We start from the raw sequence: 18230 nt of genomic DNA, 5'->3' as shown, positions 1-18230 counted from the left end.
GGAAAAATTTGTGAACCGATTTTTATAAAATATTATTTAAAACAAAGTTCGATAATTTAAGCATACATGCGTGTTTAAAATTTTCCATTTGGTTCTCTCATTTAGGYACGGTGAGCCAAAATTAACCGGCGCGATACTAAACACAACCCGAAATTTCATACAGCCCACTAGAAATTGAGAAAGCTGCTGATGGTCCTTTAAAAACATAACATTTAATCCTCGAAACAAACAAACTCGAACAGGGAGCCACTCTTTACTCAAAACACACGTCTGATAATTGGTTTGTGAGATATAACATTTTGAAAGAAAAAACATTAAACAACCAAATAAATTAAAAGCAATGTATTAGAAATCCCCTGACAATATACTTTTCAAATCAAAGAATGTTTTCATTATATACATTTAAATAAAATTTTAAATCACGTTGACTTTTATAACAAAATACGGCTTTGTAATGTTTTCTTTTAATAACTATAATATTAGTCGGTTATACTTTAACTGATGCGAAACTATGAATATTTTAGAAATAATTTAGATAATTGAAAAATAACATAAATATAAAAAAGAAATCAAACTGGAAGAATGTAATGTTCAATCATGCTTAGAAAAAGCATAAATTAAGGATTCCTATTCCACACTGCTAAAACTAAAAAATTTAAATAACTATTAAAAATATTGTAGCAATGATGAGACAATTCTGAAAATAAATCCCAAAACTAATTAGAATATGCTTAAACGTAAATTTATATACCTGTAAATCCCTTTTTCTTCATTCAATCCCGATGTTTCTGCACGGTAACATCTACTTACAGCAGCAATTTTTAGTGGTAAACATTGTTCTTCAATAACTTGATCAGTAAAAAAACCTGCTAGTGCCATTTCGGATGTACCAGACAAACATTCTTCAGAGTCAATTTTATAAATTTGATTTCGGTTCCCTTCTGTTTGCATGCCGCACCCATTTATAATATTACTTGGTAAGATATCAGGGACTGATATGAGCTTGAATTCTTCCTTCCTTAGATATGACATTGTGTACCGTACTAAAGACTGTTCTAAACTCGCTAAGTCTCCCATCAAATAGTAGCTTTTATGGCCAGCGAATTGCCCTAAATGCTCCATTCTTAATACATTCAAATACTTACATACGTCAGAAAATTGTTCGCCTGTGCCGGGCGCTAAGTTATTGTTATATACTTCATGCCCTTTTTCTCCATAATTAACCACTCGGGAATGTGTACTATTGGGAAGTTTTAAAAGCTCAATCTCAATCTGACGTTGTATCTCTATATCATTGGGACATTTTCCCAGTTTTTGAAGCAGAGTTTTAATAACTGGTACATTATTTGTATGCTTCCTTAGTAAAATGTTATTTTCAGTATCACGCAGAAAAATTTCGTTCACATTGTGAGTGGAGAATAATTTTATATGATTGCTTATGTCACACATAGTCTCATAGTTTCTAAATATCTCGGAAACTAAAGGCCGTGAGAATTTATTTATAAATATTTTCGTTCCCGCCATCAATAAATTAAGCGCAATAAAAGTATATGAAAATCAAAATGAAATCACATAATATTCATAATAATAATACTAGCTACGATAAGCAACATAAGTTTTCCGATAAACACGCTTGTGGCAAGATAACTAATGGTTAATTCACATACATCTTTTGCTTTAGATTTTTCCTATAGCAAATATTGCAGAAAATAATGGGCAATTGTGATCTTGGGTTGTGTTGAGTATCGCGCCGGTTAATTTTGGCTCACCGTACCTAAACGAGAGAACCAATGGAAAACTTTAAACACGCATGTATGCTTAAATTATCGAACTTTGTTTTAAAACATATTTTATAAAAATCGGTTCACAAATTTTTCTACAAATTCACTTTAAAAATGCTATTTTTTGGAAATTTCTAAATATACATATGCTAGTGCATTTTCATCTGTTGTGCATTGTACCAAACCAATTATGGATACAGTTTCACGCACATATATTACTTATGAATTATAAAAACCACTAGTAATGTCTTTAATTACTTTTGATTGTTAATTTCTTTGTAAATCTTTAAATAAAATACATCTTTTTCTGCATTGAGTTCAATAATGCGAAAAACCAAAATGACTGCCTAATTTAAACTGTTAAATTACCGAGAAAGCACGAATAAAAGGGATAAATTAAACCCATTTAGCAATAAATATATGAAGAGAACGCGAAAAGGTGTTCAATGCTAAAATACTGTGGATAGCGTAGCCGGTGTTGGACCGGGTTAGGGGTTATTTTTTTAAAGTGCGGCGAAGGCCGCTAGTACGGAAAGGAATGAAATGCTAAAATACTGTGGAGGAAATGGTGTTCAATGCTAAGGGTTATTTTTTTAAAGCGCGGTCGAAGGCCGCCAATACAGAAAGGAGTTCTACGCGAAAGAACCCTGAACACCTCGGTGTAGGAAATTGAAAAGGAATGAAATGCTAAAATACTGTGGAGGAAATCCCGGTAAAGCAYTATTTTACAAATTTAAGTATAAAACAAATTAAGGCTTTATATTTCTTAACGATTTCAATATACCATCTAATATGTGTGCTGGGAAGCATAACGGTACTTTTCATATGTTTAYCCAWATTTAAAAATTTGAAGTTATGCAAAATACGTGTTCCGTGTTATTCGGCGTGATTGAAATTAAAAATATTACAAAACAATGAAAAAATAATAAGACATTTTAATATTGGAATATATTATTTTTTTCAGGAACGCGGTCTACACGGTTTGAGTGGAGCCTTATGCGTGTTGCCACCGAGCTGCGCATGAATGAACAAGGAGCCCGTTTTGCGGAGGAAAATGGCCTAATACCGAGCGAGCAAATGTGCCCTGTACCCAAGGTCCCTAAGACTATACGCAAAGGGGGCAAATTTGGGTATTTTGTGTGCTACAGGGGCACGTGCACAAAAAAGCCACGTGTTTCTGTAACCATCGGGACATGGTTTGAAAATGTCCGCATCAGTGTCCCTCAGGTATACTTTTTGATGTACTGCTTTGCATATCGTATGTCCCGCGAACAAATATTGTGCGAGGACTATAGAAATGAAGGGAAAACTTTGTCATCCGCAACAATAACAGACTGGTATAGTTATTGCCGAGAGGMCGTGGTAATATACCAGTTGGACCACCAATATGAACAAGRAAAAATTGGTGGTCCGGGAAAAATTGTTCAGATCGACGAGAGCAAATTTGGGCGGCGGAAGTACAACAAAGGTAATACTATTTCCTTATACAATGAATTTAACTCTAATAAGGTTTTTTTTTTACATTTTAGGCAGGCGCGTAGAGGGACACTGGGTTCTTGGGATGATTGAAGATGCTAGCGAGGACATACGCCTCGAAGTATGTCCTGACAATCTTCGAACAGCGGACATTTTAATCCCATTGATCCAGAAGCACGTGGCTGAAGGAAGCATAGTYCGGACGGACTGCTGGCGGGCATATGAYGCATTACCAAATTTTGGGTACGTCCACCAAAAAGTTAATCACAGCGACGACACCAACCCTTTCGTTTCCGAAGACGGTATTCATACGCAGCGGATTGAGTCGCAATGGCGCGTAGTGAAACGCTTCTTTTACAAAGACAACTACAATCACACCGCCAACTTCGCCGACCTCATCGTCGAATATATGTGGCGCCGATCTATTCAAAAACAAGGAAAAGATGACATTCAATCTTTAATAGATGCAATTAAATATGCACATACATTGCACTGAAACATTTTGGCTTTATTTATTTTGATTTTTTGTCCATACAAAAATGTTGGCTGGGTTGCATTGGTTTCAGTTTGTATGGAAAAATGAGCAAAAACACGGATTTTTGGTCATTTTCAAAGGCCTCCCTACAGGTCCATAGGGGCTCTAGGGGGTCGAGGGGGGTTTATTAAAAAGTTCGATCCTTCCTCTTTCCAATAAGGGGTCGGGAGGGGGGTTGCCAACCCTGTTTTTCTCCATAAACGATGCTTAATCGGCGCGATACTAAACAATCCCCGTGATCTTTTTAAACATTGCCAATAGATAATCGAGAGAATCACGTGAAGCAAAGTATGTTTTTGAGGTAAATTTTAGAATAGCACCCCCAGTTTCGGGGTTAAAATGGATATGTACGGATAGAGGAGATCCAAATCAAGAAAATATATGCAATGTATATCCAGAGATAATGAGATCCCCAACCATACATAACTTGATACGAGACTCTTTGGTTCGAGAGAGAGCTGTCAAAACTCGCATTTTTTATAACATTTGCAAAGGATGCCACTACTGAAAAATATTAGCTTGGGTATTTAATAAATTATACTAAACACTAAATTAAATACTTTGAAAATGCATACATATATAAATGCTAAAATGCAAAGTCGTTAAAATTAATTTACATAAACATAAGAAGTGAAACTTTATGAAGTCTAATTGGGCACATGAATGTATTGAAATAAATGTTATTGTAACGCAATATTTTTGGCAAATACAAAAACTGTCAATGCCCATGGTCAGGTTTTCAAGATTTTCTTAAGCTGAGATCTACACCATAAACAGATGCGCTGAGGTAATCCTAGAGAAGAACTATCATAGGGAACGAATAGTCATTTTCAGTGCTGATCAAGGTGCAGTTCAGGCAATCTCATCCCTTGAAATTAAATCAACACTAGTTAATAGGTGTTGAACAGGACTGCCACTGTAAGAAATATCCTACTATCATGGAGGAAGCGCGGCAACCAATTCTATAGTATCAGAGCTAACCCTACTGGTAACTAGTGCCTGGCCATCGACGGGCAGTTATATTTCGGAGAGACTACGATAGAAACGGTTCAAAAAACGAATTCCTTGTACCAGAGGCCGATAAAGGCAGCTAGTTGGATTTTAAACAGCTCAATGCAGGCTGCGGTGTCATCTGCACAGATTAGGGTATTGTTCGAAGGGTCAATGTTGCTTTTGTGACTATCTGAATAGCATCGCAATCTCAAGAAGAAGGAGTCAGGCAATCGGACAATTAAGTCCGGTGAAAAAGCACACCAAAACCATTAACCTCGGAGATGCCTCTTTAAAATAACTGGGTTAAACGAAGTGTTGTAAAATCAGGAGTGGGCACAATAGACCACAGATCGATGTGTATTACTCAAATTTGTATCTTATTTAATCTAATATTAACATAAGTGCCCTTATCATATCAGCACAGGAGTAATCCAACTGACCTTCTTTTTCTTAATTGGCGTAAACACCGCTTACGCGACTATAGCCTAGTTAACAACAGTGCGCTAGTCTTTTCTCCTTTTCGCTACGTGGCGCCAATTGGATATTCTAAGTGTAGCCAGGTCCTTCTCCACCTGGTCCTTCTAAAGTAGTGGAGGTCTTCCTCTTCCTCTGCTACCCACATCGGGTAGAGCGTCGAATACTTTCAAAGCAGGAGTGTTTTTGTACATTCGGACAACATGACCTAGCCAGCGTAGCCGCTGTCTTTTAATTCGCTGAACTATGTCAATGTCGTCATATATCTCATACAGCTCATCGTTCCATCGAATGCGATATTCGCCGTTTCTAACGAGTAAAAGACCATAAATATATCGCAGAACTTTTCTCTCGAAAACTCGCAAAGTCGACGCATCAGTTGTTGACATCGTCCAAGCCTTTACACCATATAGCAGGACTGGAATTATTAGTGACTTATAGAGTTTGCTTCTCAATTGCCTACTCAGTCCGAAGTAACACCTGTTGGCAAGAGTTATCCTGCGTTGGATTTCCAGGCTGACATTATTGSTGGTGTTTACGYTGGTTCCAAGATAGACGAWATTATCTACGACTTCAAAGTTATGACTGTCAACAGTGACGTGAGTGCCAAGTCGCGAGTGCGACGACTGTTTGTTTGATGACAGGAGATATTTCGTCTTGCCCTCGTTCACTGCCAGACCCATTTGTGTTGCTTCCTTGTCCAGTCTGGAGAAAGCAGAACTAACGGCGCGGGTGTTGAGGCCAATGATATCAATATCATCGGCCAAATTCAGATATCACGGCATAAAGGCAGCTCCTTTTCGTGTTGCCGAAAGCAGCTTTGAAATTGACGAAGAGGTGATGTGTGCCGATTCTCTTTTCACAGGTTTTTTCCAAGATTGGCTCAAATTGTGGGGTCTCTTTTTGTGTAGATTCTTCACAGCGCACTTAAATTCCAATCGTTGGGCATGCTTTCGTCCGACCATATTTTACAAAGAAGCTGATGCATGCTCCTTATCAGTTCTTCGTCGCCGTGCTTGAATAGCTGAGTATGCTCTGGGCATCGGTGACTAGATCACCTTTGGGGGTTCTACAAGAGTATGCCCCGGTCTTGAAAGCTTCTGTAAGCCAGCTTATCAAGCTCTTCGTACTTACGCATTTCGGCCTCTTCTTTTGCACCTTCCGAAAACCAATGGTTTCGGTTGCAGCTGTACGTAAGGAGTTTGAAATGCCGTCCCACAGTTCCCTTATACTGAGTTGTTGACGAGTGCTCTCAGAGAGCAGGAGTGCAAGCCGAGTAGAAAATCGTTCGGCTGTCTGTTGTGATTGCAGCTTCTCGACGTCGAACCTTCCTTGCGTTTGCTGGCGTGCGTTTCTTGCTGCACAGAGGCGGGTGTGAATAGTGGTCCGAGACGATGTTAGGACGTCGAAGCGCACGCACATCTAAACCACTGCAGACGTGTTTTCCGTCTATCACAACAAGATCGATCTGGTTGGTGGTTTTTCGATCCGGAAACAGCCAGGTARCTTGATSAATCTTCTTATGCTGGAATCTAGTACTACAGATAACCATATTTCGGGCCCCGGTGAAGTCGATCAATCCATTTCTGGATGTTTCGTTGTGGAGGCTGAATTTACCGACTGTAGTGCCTAAGATACCTTTTTTCCCACCCTGGCGTTAAAGTCGCCAAGTACGATATTGACATCGCGGCGGGGGCATGCATCTTTGGTTCCATCGTCCTTCTCATCGCTTTGATGCGGATTGTGGCTAGACATTCATTCACCGGAATGAATGATAGTACTCGGCGACGTGGCGGGTCCCAAACCCTGCGCTCAACCCTATGTAGCGGATATTTCCCTTTCTCACTTTCGCTCGCCTTCAAACGGACGTTCTTAGGCTACCCAGAGGATACTTGGTCAAAGACCGGAAGTCGTGAGCTGCGTGAATCACATGTAAAGGAATCGTTTCTGGCACTCCCAACTGAATGGCGATCAGAGAACTTCCTCACTTGCGTGAACTTCTACACTATGACTATGACTCCATCCTCCATCTCAAACGTAAAAAGAGGCTAAAGATGACATTATACAATAACACGGACAATCTTAAATTCAATCAAAAGGAGTGACGAAAATGTAAGCAGCAAAATTCACATTTGAAAGTGTAATACATGTAGYGGAGAGAATAAACGTCCAACAAAAGAAGAAKTAGCTGCAGAAAGATCAGTGGTAAAGTGGTATCGAACTGCCTGCCTTGCGTATAGGAAAGGAAAGATGGACAATGCTCTCGAACTTTTATGATTGTTCTGAAGGTAATAATTTTCGAAATTATCAACGAGTTGCACAAAGGTTAAAGAGAAATAGTGATTACCTTGGAGAAGGTAAAGCAATGATATTATTGGGTTTGTTGTCATCAATTCATTACCTGGTGAATTGTCTTGGGTACTGAGCGTATTGCAACTAAATAATAGAGCTCCAAGAGTCATGAGCAGATTAAGTGTACAATTTGGGCACGCCATACACAAATATATTTTTATTGTTGTTTTTGTAGCTATCTAATTCCCGCTTTTGTGGTAAGGTTGAGGGTAGTTGTCATCAAAGTCATCTAACGGTATACCCAGGAAACGTGACTTTACGACGGGGTCGAGTAGAATTGCACGCAGAATATATATTTCGTATATCGGTGAAGGTTTTAATAGCTCTACAGTGAATGTGGTTCAGTGCGTGTCTGAAGTTTCTTGCGCTCATAGCATTATGTCGTCAACGTAATCAAGGTATGATCTCTTAATGCTCACAGGAGCCAACTCCATTTCAAATATTGGACTGCAGGGATGGTTTCTGCAAAAACATGAATGCTGTATCTACTTAGAGAAAAGCGAACCTAGTTGTCTCCATGAAAGCATAGTTCTGCGCTGATCAAATCTTTTTGAAAAGTTTCTGTCAGTTTCAACCAATGTTAGTTATTCTGATTTTGCTTACCGTAAAAATTGGTAACGATATTTTAACAAATTGCATTCGTCTATTCGAATAGTTGTAGAAAATGCTTTTGTTTTACTAAAACGGTAGCTTTGTTCCTGGATTTCAATTTTCTTTTCGAAATATCGAGGGATTGGAAAACTGTTTCTTTCAATTTTGTAGCTGACGGTATGTTCTCCAAATGTTCAAGAGCCTGGTATAGCACCTATAAGCTTATACATTTCTTTGTGGATATATTTAATGAGTCCTTAATTTTTGAATTGTCATACTTACTCCATATCTGTTTCGTTATCTTAGATTTGCTTATAGATTTCCATCTGTTCTGAGTTATATAATGAAATTGTTATTGAACTCCATCTTCATCGTTCTTGGCGCGAAGAATATTATATCTAAATTTGTTAACTAAATTTGAATTAATCTTTGGTGAAGGCCTCCACTCCGTTGAAAAGACCAGGTGGAGAAGGACCTGGCTTCGCTTGGAATATCCAATTGGCGCCAAGCAGGAAAAAGGAGAAACGACTGGTGCGCTGTTGTTAACTTGGCTATAATCGCGTAAGCAGTGTCTATGCCAATAAAGAAGAAAAAGACGATAAGACTAGCAATGCGAAAGGCCGTCTTTGTATATAGTATCTTCCTGAATACTCCCGTACTTTTCAATAGAACTCCACAGACTATGCCTAGTGCTTCCACTTAAAAAAAAGTAGGAGTTCCATTCACATCTAGAGGGTGTTCTCATCTGAAAGTAACTACTGAATTTAAAACCTTAGGAATATATATCCTTGTTGTTGTTTTCACATGTAAATGTTTGCTATATGTACAGCGCACAAAGATAGCGAGCAGAAAAACGGCCAAACGAAAACAATTTGGAATTCTCTTGCTCTTGCAAGATTGCACGATGACACAAAAGGCAAACATCCTATACCGAAATATGCAAGGCCATGAGAGCACCCATTGGAGAATCTTGTGATATAATAATGGTACTACGGTTAAATGAGTGCCCAATGGCAAAACATGATAGCAAAATTCGCACAAGTCAGCTTTTTATTTGTTCAAAGTGAATATTTTAAAATGCCGAAAGTGAGCGAGAAACAAAAACTTCTTAAATTATTAGAAGTAGCTGCATTAAATGATTTAATGATTATCGACAATTTTTGTGAGGACGAAGGTATACATATATTTAATTTGTATTTTGCTTCAAATGAGTAAAATTCTGTTTTCTGGTAGAAGAGAAGACAATAAAAGAAGATTACATATTGGAGGAACTGCTGATTGTTTTGGCCCTGGGCGAAGAATGCAGATACAGTGTGCYKTTTATTCAAAATAGTGTGCCTAAGTGTAAGGAATTCTTAAACGACGTGTTATRGGAACTTGATGAGACTAGATTCAAGAARATTAYACRCGTAAACTGGAAAACCTTCGACTTTATTTTAAATTTAATAAAGGACGATGCGTCGTTCAACCAAATACGTTCTTGCAAACAATTCCCTCTCAAAACACAATTAGCAATCGTATTATATCGCTTAGGCTCAAACGGTGAAGGCGCTCCTCTGTCTAAGATTGCTGGCTTGTTTGGAATTAGTGATGGTGGTATCAATCAGGTTAGTGTTTGTCATTGTTTTGTTAGATTAATGTTTATCTTTTTCTTTATATTAGAATTTGACTGACAGAATTTTTAAAGCACTGTTMAAGCATAAAGATCAGTATCTGTTTTGGCCAAATAGCGATGAACGTAAAAAGCTCGTGTCAGAAACCTGGGGTGAATTGCCAAACTGCGTGGGATACGTCGATGGTACTGAAATTCCTTTGGCGGAAAAACCTTCTCAAGACCCAGAAGCTTACTTTTCACGAAAGCACCAATACTCAGACCATTCGCTTCAAATAAGACATTTAGTGTTAGGCTATCTAGGTAGCGTACATGATGCACGTATTTTTAGTAACTGCGAATTGTCGAATGACGCCGATGTGTTTTTTGGAGGAGCTGAATGGATCGCAGGTGACAGTGCCTATAAATTGTCACGAACTTTAGAGAAAACTCTAGAGAACTAACACAAGGTCAGCGAACTTTCTTTAACAAAATATTCAGTCGTTATAGGATTAGAATTGAACATTGTTTTGGCATGATGAAGGAAAGGTTTGGCAGCTTGAAAACGTTGAGACTTCAAATCAAGGATGAAAAAGGCATGAATATAGTAAAAAAAATGGATTATCTGCTGCGCGTTGTTGCACAATGTTATACTCCGACTTGACGATCGTTTCGATTACGAGCTTGAGAAATCTGAGCACTATGTTTTAGAGTCATTACCTACTGCTCAAACTAATCAAGGGGAAGCGGTACGCCGAACCATCTATGAATTGTTAAGTTATGCAAACAATGAATAAAAGAATTTGTACTAACAATTAAAAGCTTATTTATTGGAATAAATTCAAGTTCTATATGCACATTAGAGCATTTAAAAAAATGAAAAAAAATATTTTGGCATTTAAACCAAACTTTTGAGCGTGGTTCCGAAGAAAAACGAAAAATTTAGAATGCGCTTTCTTTTGCGGATCATAATCTTACGAATATGCCTCCTTATGTTCCGGCGAGGGGCTCTTCATCAAACATTTTCTTATCAACACTTGACAATCTTGTCTTGACAATGTTATCGAGTACTGTTATAACGCCATTTAGAGAAAATTCTAGAAATTGAACACTAAGCCAAAGGAATTTTTTAAACAAAACATTCAGTCGATATAGAATTCGAATTGAACATTGTTTTGGAATGCTGAAGGAAAGATTTGGTAGTTTAAAAGGCTTAAGGCTACAAATTAAAAATGAAAATGGTATGAGAAAAGTTAACAAATGGATTCACTGTTGTGCATTGTTACACAACTTTATACTCCAACACGACGAGTCGCTATGGGAACCAAATGCTCGTACCAATGAAAGGGAGATAAGGCGACGAAAAATCTTTGAACAATTGTTTAATCAATAAATATCTTAATTTAAACATTATTTTCTTGTTTATTTTTTCAAATAAAATAAAATTTCTTTTTATAAACAAGTAACATAAATTATTTGACTAGAAATAACTTAATACGGATAAAGTAAAAAAAAAAGCAAAGTGGACCATATTCACTAAGTCACTATAAGTAAAACAAACCAACAAATGTATTAAAAAGAAAAAGGCAAAATTTAAAAATCTTATATTGGAATACAGATTATTACATTCTGGCAAATTATGAGCTATTTAAGCTTTTCAATCGTTCGTGTTCCAATCTAACTTTTTCCATTTCTACTTCCATTTCTTTCTCCAACCGTAATTTCTGCAATTGAATCCTCTCTCTCTTTTTCAAATTCCAATTTTTTCGTTTCTAGTTCCAACTTCTTATTTTGGATTTCGAAAAGTAATGAAAATGGATTTGAACTACTATGAGATCTTTTCATATTTCTTCTTGGTGTAGATGTGCATGCAAAATTAGCGGACGGACTAACTACTTCATCTGCAGGCGGATAACGGACTCGAAGAACTTGTGTCGGGGTCTATCTTTGGGGTAATATATTCTATATATGTATCGTCCAACGCTGACACCAACTCTGTTGATTGATAAATCGCTGGTGGCTGAACACTTATGCGACGTGTAGGTCTTCATAAAAAGGAAATATTTTTTTTATGTATTCTTCCACACTATGAGGATCACCACTTTCAAGTAAGACTGCACCAGTCTGGCCTTTCCACTTGAGCGCAGATAAAAAAGTCGTTTTCAAATGCCTAAAATGCCTCCTCATTATGTCACATTTAATATTCATTAAATTTGGAGCTTTTTCGCCAATTTTGTTGTAAAACCTTTGGGCGGTTGGTTTCTAAAAGCAGATCGTAAAATGTAAAATAATGAAATGACAAAAAATATATCAATATTACCTCAAAATGGTCCGGATTCTGTTTTATTGCGTCCGCTATATTTATCAAAAGGTCTTTCGTTTGGCTTTCAGACCAACGAAATGTGCCGTTTAGCCTTAATCTAATCATATATAAATATTCACATAAATATGTAAAACTTATTTTTATAAATTATAGACTTCACCAAAAACATCAACAATACAACATAGACTAAAAAAACGTAAAATTACCAATGAAGATAATTTAATTAAAATAGCGTGCGAACACCTGAAATCACAAAATAACAGTAACCAACAAAACAATATATTGGCGCGTAAATTAATATCGGATGTTTTGTTTCAAGGATGTGTTGGAAATTTGAATAATTCGCACATACAGGAATTATTCAACRTATTTCMATCCAGACCAACAACAGCAATTTCTTACGTATCCACTCCATCGCCAGGAGAGCTTATAAATGCTCCATATGACCSAACAACATATAATTCACAGGAATCAACACGGGGATTCTACACGAATTTTTAATAAATTTTTTTTTATATCACTGAAATTAAAGTGAATTTTTTATGTTTTGTTATTACCAAATACTAGAGCWAAATAAATAAAAAAAGAATTATTTGTTTTTTGTAAATCCAGTCGTTTATATTATATAATTCTGGTGTTTGGTTAAAAATTATTTTTAATTGGTCAAATCATTGACATTTTTGTAAGTGAGTTTTTCATATATACTGTTTTGCCATGAACCAGATCCTTCAGAAGTAAAGTATTTACAAAATTGTCTTCTTATATCTTTTGCATTAGTTGTATGATTTCTTATAACAGTACGATTTACTGGTGCTAGGACTTCTGTTTCTGTTGTACCTGCAAGATTACTGTTGGCGTATACTTGGTCATTTTTTAATTATGTAAGTAGCAACAAGTGAGGACTATGATTGTTGTTTTTTCGGGTGACAAATTAATAGTTTTTAACAAAATTCTGAATCTTGATGAAAGAATTCCAAATGTATTTTCAACTACGCCCCGCGCACGTGACAGTCGGTAATTGAATATTATTTCATCTTTTATCATCGAAGTATGGCTGAACGGCTTCATTATATTTTCAGTTAAAGGGAACGAGTCATCTGCGACAAAGACATAGGGTAATGCAGTATCGCAACCTGGAGGACACTCTTTAGACGGTATTTTGAGCTCGTTGTTCTTCAAACTCATAAAAAAAGTGAATCACTAAAAATTGTAGCATCTGAAGCACGTCCGTTTTTGCCAACATCTACCATTAAAAACTTGTAATTTGCATTTACAACAGTCATTAAAACTATTGAAAAGAATTTTCTATAATTGAAGTAGAAAGATCCTGTTCCAGGGGGTTTTGTAATACCAACAATCCATCGCCCCGATACAGTTAGGAAATTCCATCATTGGTAAAACGCATTAGCTTCCTTTTTCCAATCTTTTTCACTTGATGGCAACTGCAAAAATGACAAACGATAACGATAGGTGTCAACACGTGAAGTCTTCTGATTAATCACCGCAATGTTGGTTTTCAGGACATCAATTATGGCTTCAAAAGTTTCGAACACTATTCCACCCATAGTTTGCGGTGCAATGGCTGTTAGAAATTTGAAGTCCTCAAAACTGTTGCCACTTGCCAGAAACCGCAACGTCAAGGCCAAACGATGATGCACTGGAATCGCTTTTCTCATAATTGTATCATTTTTTTTATTAGTGGTGCCACTTTTGCCAACAATTCATCAAAAGTTTCTTTGCTCATTCTTACATAATTTAAAATCACTTTCTGCTGAAAATTCTAATTCTTTCAATATTTTCTGCTCCCCTAACTTGTCTCTTTTTAAAAACCATTGTTTACTCCACACACTTTTTTTCCTTTTTTCACACTTTTTTTTTTTTTCTTATCGCGCAATATTTACACATGTTGTCTGTTTCGCTTTCAACATTAAAATAAAAACTTGCACAGTTGGCTTGTATAGTACGAGTCGCAGTTTTTTTTGCACAGTGCTAGACTTGTGCAGTTTACTTGTGTGGTCTATGGCCATCATTTTTAGTTAAATGCCCTATTATTACTTCACACGTATACATACATATGTCTTCTTAAAGTCGCGGGCGAATTTCTCCACACTGAGGGTGCTGGATTTATTTACTTAGAAATATTTCTTTATGCATATTAACCTGAAATATTTCGTTTGGTTAGGAAATGTTAACAACTGATATTCTAACATTTTGCTTAGTCACTTAACACGCTTCTTAATAGCAGGAACAGTGAGAAACGAAGACATGGATATCCATGACGAAGAATCGTGAGGTCGTGTCAGCTGATACGACCTATCTTATGGGCGCGCAATGTAAGTGCACAGTGAAAAACGCTACTCCCTTCTCTCTTTGACGTCGGATGACGTGAGAATCTACAGCATTTTGATTTTTGCCGTGGAAACGTGTCAGCTGATTGCTCTCTCACAACCCAGAGTTGCCAATATCTATATACTGTAGTAATTATCAACTTTTATAATTCAATCTGTTCAATATGTTTGAAGTTTTCTTAAAATAACTCAAAATCAGAGTCGAATGCTATTATTTATAAATATAAAAACTATTTTTAATAGTTTGTTTTCAGTTTTGATATTTTATATTATAAAAACTTATAATTGAAAACATAGATGTGTACAAAACTATTATGAGTATTGAGCAATGACAACATTGTGCAAATGAAAACAAACAAAGATGGCTGAATTCTTCGTTTTTGCCACGCACGGCCCACACATGAGGAAGGAAAAGGAAGGAAGGCAGTAGCGTTTTTCACTGGCTCTGCTATAACATGAAATCCAAGATAACCACCGTAGTAGTCTTATTATCTACGTAAACATATCATGTTAAATGTTGTAACTCTCAACTTTTTATAATCATTAGTTTAAAATTTAAATAGCTAAGTAATAGTAGTTATAGTATTTATTTTTAAAATTTAATGTAGATACCTTAACAAATACAATATCAAGAAAGAAGGGTAAATTTTAGAATAGCACCCCCGATTTCGAGGTTAAATTGGGTATTAACGGATAGAAGAGGCCTTCCAGATCAAGAAAATATATACAAGTATATATGTTGCCGCATTTAAAGCTCAAAAATTCAACTATTTAAACGGGTGTTTATCCAATTTAAAATTAATTTTACACTTAAATTTTTCACATTTATATCCACTAACATTGCACTAATTCGTTTCTAACTTTTTATTTTATGTTATATAGTGCAAAAATAACTTTTATTCAATATTTAACTTTTGTTTAATTATTTTTGTTCATACAATAACAAAAGGGTAGCATTCTAACTAATAATAAGTGTTACCTGACGTACATATTTCACAGCTAATACCCCAATGAAAGTAAATAAATAACACATTAGTTTTTCGCATAGAATTTCTCTCTGCATTGGCGGCGTTTGGCCGCGCTTCAAAAAAATAACCGACGTTTGCTAACGGATACGTCCTTAGGAATAAGTAAAGCGGTGAAGGTGTTCTCAGTAAATTCTGTGAAGCCGACTCAGTTAGCTTTGTTAAAGTTAACGAAGTTGCGGTTGTCCACAGAAACAAAATTTGGTAGTCGATCAATCGACTTATATTATATACTATATATTATACATTGTTGCAGACTACCGAGCCACCCGGGAACTCAGGGCTCAGTAGAAATTATTCCAGTCTCTCCACCAATAGAGGAATTAACTGTCAGAAATGTTGACGCAATGTTTTCCCCCTGTGAAGTGTTTTTATTTTCAAAAAAATAACCGTGGTCGGACTAACACCTGGGCGTGATCAGTTCTTTCGCTTCGAACTCCGTTTTGAGTTGGCGGCTTTTTTCCGCGCTTCAAAAAAAAAAGAAAACCCTTGCTGATGCAACACTGGGATTTATCAAGATAATAAAATATTCTAAAAGATTTTACATTATTATCAATATCAATCCGTTTCTTATTTTTATTCCATTACTAAATATGGTAAGTGGATTAAAAGGTCAATAATATAAAAGTAAAATTAATTATAAATCGGAAAACCGCAAAAGCACGCGTTTTAAATAATGATCTGGAGGACCTCCTCTATCCGTACATACTCATTTTAAACCCGAAATCGGGGGATGATATTCTAAAGCCCAGCCAGAAAGAATCTTGAAATTCTTACTCCTGGTAGGGAAAAAGTAAAAACTTTATTGAGCTGAGAAATATTTCATTCGTTGAGAGCATGTGTATATGCATAAAATCATATGTGTCTCATTTAATTATATGCATTTTGCATATCTATGCAAATAATCATATTCAATATATGTACATATTTGAACATAAATAACTATTTACCATTAGTGGAATGCATGTGTTTTTCCATATTACTTATTTTTTATATCTTATTTAGTATTCGTAATATGTAGAATATATAAAAATGGGTTATATATTGTTGCACTTCGCTCTTTGAACAATGTCGCAAACAAATCCCAGTGTGTCTTTATCAAGCGAATTCTGTAGTTCAACTGTGAGTTGGTACAGAACAGTGTTATTTTCAGCGCTTGCGATCTTATGTGGTTGTACACTATCTTTTAGATCCCTTTTAGTATGAAGGATGTGAGACTAATTGGCCGGAATGATTTAGCCAACGAATAGTCTCTCGTACTTACCTTTGTGATGAAGATTATTCTCCATGGTATATACGCCATCTCTTATCAGCTTTAACAGGTGTGTCAAGGGAACTTGCATACCTTGTACAAAAATAGTTGGAAAGATCCCATCCGCCCCTGGTGACTTATAGTTCGAGAAGGAGGTTAGTGCCTACTTTAAGGAGAGGTTCAATAAAAATGCAGGAGTTAGCTTATCCCATTTCAAGTCAAAATAAAATTACGGACATTTTTAATTATTAAAGATGATACAAAAAGATGTTTGAAATAGAAATGGCGTTTCACTCCATCCGGGTGACTACATTGATGGGGCGTAGTTAAGGACCGGCCGGCCGATTGCCAACAACGTTTCTTTGTCCTTTCTCCATGCGCTGCCGGCTAGCGACTTGATTTTGTTGCGGCTTTGTATGCCATGCCATCGATCCCATTGCCCTACGTCAATATCGTGCAGTCATCAGCGTACGAGGTTATAAAAACTCCCTCTGATGTCTGTGGGAGTTTCGAGATATAGAAGTTAAACAATAGCGAGGAGAGAACGCGACCCTACGGAGTCCCTGGTTTAATTCTTCTCAGTTCTGAATTTTTTCCTCGAAATAGTACGGAAGATTGACGACCGCTCAGGTAGTTCATGGAACACCATAAAAAGAACGATATTACGAAAATAAAGTTGAAATCAAGGAACAAAGCTACCGTTTTAATAAAAGAAAAGCATTTTCTACAACTATTCGAATAGACGAATGCAATAGTAATTAACATAATAGTAATAATAAATAAATTTGGTGGCAATCGAAGTGCGAAAGTGAAATATATGCATAAAGTGCCGTGGAGAAAACCAAAATACAAAGTGCAGAGACTCAAACAGAACAAAAAAAAGATTAATAGTAATATAAAATAATCAAAAAAAGTAACAAAAGAAAGTGGTGTTCTTAAAACATATAAAAGGTGAACTGGCAAGCACAAAAACAAATTACAAGGCAAATCAAAATATAAATAAGAGTTTCCACAAAAAAAAAAAACAAACACAACAGACAATATTATGCGCGAAACCTTAAAACAAAACATACATCGGGCGCGAAATCTAAAAATACAATAAAACGACAAATTTCAACAAAAACGGAGCAAACGGGCGCGAACAATTACAACAAATATACAATACCTGCCAAAAAAGTATCCAGAGTTCTTCATTCCCCCCTTTCATCGCCCGAACGGAATGTACATACAAACAAAACAACAGCGCAAGATAGTAGCTGAAGCACAGAAAGGGGGAAGGAGCAAAAAAAAAGCCCCTGAACGAACAGAGTGAGCGTATTCAATCCCATTTTCCATTTTGTTATATGGATATTCATATACATATACTCTGCCAACCACGGCTACCCACTTGTGTGAAATATTTCAATACAGCTACACATTTTTTCTCTATGCACTAACACCAACGCACATTTTCGGGTTATTTTTTGTTTACCTAAATGCGATGAAAAAA

The 18230-nt window shown here is 36.3% G+C and overlaps 3 protein-coding genes across 3 annotated transcripts in view; 2 read left to right on the top strand and 1 right to left on the bottom strand.

The window, feature by feature from the left end:
• The window catches only part of LOC108972177 (serine--tRNA ligase, mitochondrial), a 10600-nt gene extending 8853 nt beyond the window's left edge, over positions 1-1747 (bottom strand). Inside the window, exon 1 of the mRNA XM_018938690.1 lies at positions 752-1747. Coding sequence (XP_018794235.1) covers positions 752-1524 — 773 coding nt within the window. The 5' untranslated portion in view covers positions 1525-1747. The remainder of the gene's footprint in view (positions 1-751) is intronic.
• Positions 1748-2406: 659 nt separating this feature from the next.
• LOC108972172 lies at positions 2407-3350 on the top strand. The gene is made up of 3 exons (XM_018938683.1): positions 2407-2493; positions 2746-3238; positions 3311-3350. The coding sequence occupies exons 1-3, from the start codon at positions 2466-2468 to the stop codon at positions 3348-3350; spliced, it is 561 nt and encodes a 186-aa protein (XP_018794228.1). The 5' UTR covers positions 2407-2465.
• Positions 3351-9279: 5929 nt separating this feature from the next.
• On the top strand, positions 9280-10257 carry LOC108972171. Its single transcript, XM_018938682.1, has 3 exons — positions 9280-9376; positions 9436-9809; positions 9865-10257. Exons 1-3 carry the CDS (start codon positions 9280-9282, stop codon positions 10255-10257), a joined length of 864 nt encoding a protein of 287 aa, XP_018794227.1.
• The last annotated feature ends 7973 nt before the right edge of the window (positions 10258-18230 follow it).

Source organism: Bactrocera latifrons, unplaced genomic scaffold (genome assembly GCF_001853355.1).
Source record: "Bactrocera latifrons isolate USDA-ARS-PBARC rearing strain unplaced genomic scaffold, ASM185335v1 scaffold_383, whole genome shotgun sequence".
NCBI classification, from domain to species: domain Eukaryota; kingdom Metazoa; phylum Arthropoda; class Insecta; order Diptera; family Tephritidae; genus Bactrocera; species Bactrocera latifrons.
The sequence above is the reverse complement of the archived record's forward strand: the minus strand, read 5'-3'. Positions and strand labels throughout refer to the sequence as shown.